The following is a 6984-nucleotide window of genomic DNA, read 5'->3' as shown; positions in this document are numbered from 1 at the left end:
GTTTAAGAAACCTGCACAAAGTGCATTCACCGTAGTAACCACACAGGGTCAGTGTTGAAGCAGCATTCATGGCATGTGTTCCTTGATCAGGACACAATTTGCATTGTCATTTAATTCATTTTGCACTTCGGCTACTAGCCTCTTCTGATATTTATAGTGAATTTTTGGTTGTGTGTGTAAGATGATCCATAATCCTTGTTAGGAATATAAACTTTAATAAATTACATTTATGATTCTAAGCTGATGGGTGACTTGCAGAAAGTTAGATGCCTGCTGCTGCCACAGTATATTGGCTAAATCAGGGCTTTATGCACTTAAGGGCTACAGCCCATGGGGAGATTAGTTACCTGCAGTTAAATCTCTGCTACCGTGGGTGACTAATCCTACCCTGAAATCCCTTTCCACTGGCAATAAAGTGAATCGCTGGTGAAAAACCATATCTGTTGCTTTTCAGAAAAATAAAGCAACATGTAGGTCTTTCCATCAGCGATTCACTTGATTGCTGTTTCAGGGAGATTAGTCACCCACGGTAGCTGAGATTAACTGCCGACGACTAACCTCCTCATGGGCCATTGCTATAAGGGCCATGACCCACAGGGAGATTAATTGCTCCTGGTTAAATCTTGGCTATCGCAGGCGACTAATCTCTTTGAAATGCCTGTCCACTGGCAATAAAGTGAATCACTAGTGGAAAAGGCATACATGTTGGTTTGTGTTTCTCCGAATTCTAAAAGGGAGAAAAGGCACAGGTTTACATATGAGATTACAGTGTAAAATACAATGGTGTATTACAGAACTTATCTTGCATGTAACCCGTGCCATCTAGCGCTATGTCAATTTGTATAGCTGCCCCCATAGCTACACCGTGGCTTTGTTTATATAAACTATAGAAGTGTTTCTGATGCAAACACACAACTTTTACCAGTGCACAACAGTACATTATATTTTAATTACTCTGGTACATTTTCATTTTTTGGTGTTACTGTTCCTGTAACTTTACATGTGGTGATCCCTGTTCTCCTAGATTACAAGATATTTTCGACTCTGCAAGAGTTGTGGCTTCCTGCAGAAAACAAATAGATTACCCTTAATCACTTTTTACTCATGGCATTAACATTTGAAAGCTGTATTTGTTCCATTCTTTGCCCTGGTATTTTTATAACTACTGAACGTTACTATTGGAAAGTTGCTTTGAACTCCATTTTTTATTTTTGTGTGTGCTGCTGGCCTAGGCACACCTTAGCTGTGCTAACACTTTTTGCTGGAGGCAGGCAGGGCGAGTATTTGTGGGGATAAATCCATTTCTGCTTGCTGCCACTCTCTAAACTGATGTCCTAGGTGCCAGCTTACACATTATTTGGCAAACAATTATTTTGCCCCCAGATCCTGGTTACAGAAGTAGTTTGGGAGCTATGTCTTCATTCAAGAGATACAGTCTGTCGGACACCATCAGATTTTATTTCCCCCCTCATGGAAATACACTGACTGTCTACTTTGTCTTCATGGCTACTAAACTCCAGAAAATCTCCTGCCATAGACAATACTGAGAATATATGTTAAAACACACATAGAGATGATTTTCAGTAAATGATCAGCATTGTCTATTTTAGTAGGCGTGCCAAGTAGCTGCTACCAGTAGCTCTGTGTCTTCACCCTTAGCTGACAAACTGAATGGACAACACATGCACCCCAGTATTATGGACTTGCTACACTTTTACACACTTCTTAAATTCCAATGCCCAGAGAAATGTTCCACATTATACTCTCCTTGATCCGTTCACATAAAATGCATTTAACCCCAGCATTCTATAATTATTAACCAATTCAGATCCAGCCTTTATTGCTAGGTGCCAAATTCCAGGCCACACAGAAGGCGTATTCTATATACCCTGTGCATAATTCATTACAAATAATCACTGAGGCAGAGGCAATTCCTAATTCATTTATTGGAACAGCAAACATAATTTATTCCTTCGGTACAGCAGCTGCAGGGATCTAATACTACACAAAGCAATCTGTACTACTAGTCACATAAAATATGAAAAGCATCATTCAGAAACCACCAGAGGAATCTCCGAACACCTTGTCTGTTAATGTGCCGGAGAGCCTTTCTGGCACAGAATGGGTTAAAGGGATTGCCATGAGGTCAGGTTTAAGCCCGCTCTGGGCCAGCCATGGGGGCTCATCAGAAAAATAAACAACATTGGGGTTGTCCAGCAACAGATTTTTTTTCTGCAGCTAAGATTAGAGAATGGATATAGAGTAAGTGGACAAAATAGCACCTGTGAAAATAAAAATAAATTAGCAAAGGTAACCTTTCTACATATATCTGTAACACCAATTCCAACGTCACCTATTTACATGGTCAGGGAATGTCCATCTGGCACTTTACATACGTACTGCATTGTTACACGCTGGGTATTGCTGGTTACAATGGCAAAGAGTAACAATCACAATAATCAAAGTGTTCCTTTCAGTATAGAAAGCGCCAAGCGTGTAGGGTGCACTGTAGTGCTTTTCTGCTGGAGGGACAAAACCCTCAGGAAAATGGCGGTACTTGCACAGCAGCTTCCAGTGAGTGAGCACTTCAGATGACAGTGGACACACTGGATCATGATACTGAAATCAAAAGCTTACAATATGTTAATGTAATACATCACAGCTGAGAAACCAAGGATTGAAGAAGGTGTTATATATTTACACAGATATAGAGAAATAAAGACAAAGTAATTCTAATCCAGAGAAAGATGGTGGCTACAAGTAAATGTCCTGGTGAGCCACTTGCCTTGTTAGTAAGGACAGTATGGAGGCAATGCTTGCTGGGCTCAAATGCCTTCTTTGCATAAATTCATTTCAATAGATGAACTGCCATACAATAAGATCGCAAGTTACTAATAATGAAGGCTGAGCTGAGAGGAAAGCAACATGTCAGCTCATATTCATATGTATGAAGTGAAGCATGCACAGAAGGCATGTTTTGTGCTCACAATAAGCTATTTCATCATACTGTCCAGTTCAGGATTAAATAAATGGCATATTACATTTACAAATGAGGTATACTTCCCATTTACAGTTGGAAACTTTAACAATATACATATGACAGTACCAACTGGCATTAATAGTGCAGGAGGGTTTATCCTTACCACGCCCTCTATTGCAAAGCTATAATCATGTGGCATTCTCTCCACTTTTGCTCACTGAGAATATAGAGATCTCTGAAGACAGTTTGGGTGTATATATTTAGATATCCATATAGCTATCCCTTTAAACTGCGTGACCTGGACCAGCGCTGGGCAACTCAACACGTGGGCTACGTTCTACGTTATGTCTGAGTGCCAAATTAAATTTAAATGATGATTTTTTTTATCAAGCCCTTGAGCAGACTTTAAGTGGCCATATATGGGCAGATTTCAGATGCCGATTTGGGTCCTTCAGACCAATTTGGCAGTCTATCTGTCCATGTATGGGGCACCCCTGATAGGCCTACCTGACCGACAACTGGCCTAAAATTGGGTAGATCTCGATCGTGTAGGTTTGATTTTCCCTTGGGATCGGGGACGTCACATCATTGATGCAGCCCTTGGTCCAACGGTGCATATGCCATTGTAATTCGATTAGCCCAATTTGGCCCACTGTCGGTAGCAGTCGCCAAACAAGCAGATCTTACCGTATATGGCCACCTTGAGAGCCATGAAAGGCCAGATCTTTTCTCCTATTTGACACTTTGGATCTAGATCAGAGATTGGCCAGTGGGTATTTTTAAAGAAATGCAAACAGATAAGATAATGCTGCCCAAAAGCATGTGACTAGAGCATCCCGAACAGTGAAATAACTATAGGGGGAGCACACCTTGTGGCCACAGGGCGCTCAGGGATCCCAAGGTTCACCACTTATCCAATGAGCTATACATACTGTATATTGCCTGTATGGAAGGGAGGTAAAATAAAAGCCACACTACACAACACCACCCTGAATATCATCTGATAAAAAATTGGGCATCCTCTTTTGTGCTCTAATAAAAAAAAAAGGATAAGTAAACCTTTAAAATAAGTGAAAATAAAATTGATGACAGTGATATTCCAAGCACTTCTAATTGTAATTACATTATTTATTTTTTAACTCCAAGATATTAAAGGATACATGTACCGTTAATATAAATGCATTTTGCCACAAAAGCGCCACCCTGATTTTACATTTACGCATTTTATAAGTTTACTTATCCTTTAAATGTAGTGCTTAAACAAATTTTACACATTGAAGCATAATTTTGGCAGAATGCTTTTAAGACAAAGGAAAAATATACAGATAAAGTTCCATAATCACTGAGGGCAACCTGCTTCCCTACAGCAAAAAAAAGAAAAGAGAATAGGGAAAATTACATTTTAATCAATAATAGAAAAGCCAAGGCAAGCTACGCTAAAGGTCAAAGCCTAAAAAGTGTAAACCCTTAACAGGCCAATCGAGTAAAACGTCTGTGGAATCTGCTAGATTGCTGTCCACCACGACTCCCCAAGGAACATAATAGACTAGACAGGATAGGGGAAGTTAATAATAGACAGCTACAATTGCTTCTACAGGCAAGGGGGTTAAAGAATCTACACAGTTATTTCATGTAGGGATTTTGTCTATAGCTTTCTTTTCACAATAAAGATGGTTAGTCTCTCCGGGGGCCCTATGTGTACAGAGATACAGAAGAGGATGGACATTCAATGATCTCTTTGTCTTATGACTTTTACCTTTGGCAGAAGGTTGGCAGTGGGTATACAAATGATTGGCAAGAAAAGACACTGCACTGTAGTCCCGCCCACAGAGTTACATTTTATCTGTCCCTTTGTGGGTAACTGCTGTTTTACAAGTCCATCATATTTATCATTGGTCTATCACCAGCAATTGGCACAGTTCAGAAATCATTAACTGTCAAGCTGAATTCTGACTTTTTTTTATATCATGATAGATGTGTAACGGACACAATGTGTGTGTGTCCTTGAATTTAATGATACAAATCGAAATTCATAGAGGCTGTTTGAGAATGAGTTAAATGATGCATGAAAAGAGAAGCTTAATGATAGCATGTGTAATATTAATTGCAGGATCAATAAATATGTTTTGTGCTTCAATCACACTGTCTGAATCGTCAAGCAGTCAGCGCTCAATAAAGCTGCTCTGAAGAACATTATGGCTCATTGGGGTTTAGTGTTTTTTCTTGCTGCATTTTCAGGTAGAACACATATTGCTTAGCATTCCTGTTATGCCTGGTGCCATTTTCATGTAGTAGGAAAAGGAACTTTTCTCTGCAGGACTTACTGCAAACCCTGACTAATGCCATTTGTTTGCCTGGGCAATAATACAGCAGGATCTGGAAATTGAATCTATGCCTATATACAGGCGGCAATCAGGGAGAAAATAAAATGGGAGTAAGTACCATTTCTTGGCATATTGCGTAATACTTATGTTTTACCCCATTAGCTTCTGAATCATTCCTTGGAGAAACTGAATAGCGCCCTAATGATTCTATCTTTGTGGGTAAAACAATGAAATGACAGTCTGGCTTCATATCTGTCTCTAAGTGATATTGTATGTTTAAATTAGCCCATTAGATGTTTACTGAGGTCTGTCCTGTGGGCATAATACAATGTGTGCATCAGCCAGATGTGTTATGGAGGCCATTCATCAACTGAAATGAACACCTGCGTGTAAAAAGTAGCATTAATACTGTTTAACCCTGCCACCAGCATTAGCAATGCACAAAGCACCTGAAACATGAAAACTTGATTTTTCTTTCAAAATTATAGATTGGTGAAAATAAAATAGAGGTAATACAGTGTATCCTTAATTTGCAGGTATTTATCAGGGATATAGCGGATTCCTTAATGGTCAGTAATACAAAACTGTAGAGGGTGCTTGGCTTTATCTTGCAGTCCGTAACGCAGTGAATCCTGGAGGAGGCCTGTGGCTATAGAAGTTTATCCACATCACTTTCTGGCAATCCAAAAAACAAACCAGCAATGTGCTGTGGAATATAAGAGGAGTCTTTCAAGTCATTCAGTGTGACCCTAATTCATTTATATTCCTTGGTTTTGGGAGTTGAAGCTAAAAGGTCCATTAATGACAAAGTCCAAACACAGAAATAAAATTATGCTGCAAAAATTAATGTCACCTAACAATTCACCTGCCCAAAGTACTCCAGAAGTTATCAAACATCAAAGCGAATGTGCAGACAGACAGAAGGCACAGCACTTGCCAGCGTATGGCACGTATGCATGGGAGGCCTCTGTCTATGGTAACCTCTAGGAGCTGGACAGTATCACACATTGGGATTCTATACAACATAAATTATTTTACCAATGTCTATTATTTATATGCTGAAGCCACTGCCGGAGATCTTGGAATTCACCTGTCACCATTGGTTCTATGATCTGAGAAGTTTATTTTAATGCACAAACTACACCCATTTAGTTTTGGAGCCATTGTATTCATGACCTGAGTCTGGGACAAAATGACAGTAAGAAATGAAGGTATTATTTTTGTTTTGTCAGAAGCAGAATTTGTAGACATCCAAATGGATCATTTTCAGTTTTCAGATGGAACCAACACCATTAGCTAATGCATCTTCCAAGATCTGTAGGAAACTCCAATTGTCTCAGGCAAGTGAATTAATCATTTTTCTAGCTCAATTTGTCCTCCAAAATGGATAAAACAAATTTATGCCTGGATCATGACAAAGTGTCTGCCCTCCAATGACTACACTGGCAGTCTGCCCCTTCTACACGCTTTAATGCATTCTTGGTTCCAGTATCCTGATACTTTTTTCCTTTCAGTGTTGAAAAGATGAAATGGTTACCGGGTATACGTTTCTTTGTGATGAGGGGCAGATAAAAGCTATTCTCTTCTCCTTGGTTTGGTTCAGGCTTGCAAAGATGCCCTGGATGTGTAAAATGCAGGAACTGGCAATCCTGTGTGAATTGTTACCTGAAATGCATCACA

At 39.5% G+C, this 6984-nt stretch overlaps 1 protein-coding gene across 5 annotated transcripts in view; it reads right to left on the bottom strand.

The window, feature by feature from the left end:
• Positions 1–1927: 1927 nt before the first annotated feature.
• trim9 (tripartite motif containing 9) overlaps positions 1928–6984 on the bottom strand; it is a 59133-nt gene continuing 54076 nt past the window's right edge. For all 5 annotated transcript variants that reach the window (XM_004917160.4, XM_004917162.4, XM_004917163.4 and 2 more), the window contains one exon: positions 1928–6969. In XM_004917160.4, the coding sequence (XP_004917217.1) occupies positions 6904–6969 (66 nt within the window). In that variant the 3' untranslated portion in view covers positions 1928–6903. The remainder of the gene's footprint in view (positions 6970–6984) is intronic.

Source organism: Xenopus tropicalis, chromosome 8 (assembly GCF_000004195.4).
Source record: "Xenopus tropicalis strain Nigerian chromosome 8, UCB_Xtro_10.0, whole genome shotgun sequence".
In the NCBI taxonomy this organism is placed as follows: Eukaryota; Metazoa; Chordata; class Amphibia; order Anura; family Pipidae; genus Xenopus; species Xenopus tropicalis.
Note: the sequence above shows the minus strand (reverse complement) of the source record. Positions and strands in the feature narration are given on the sequence as shown.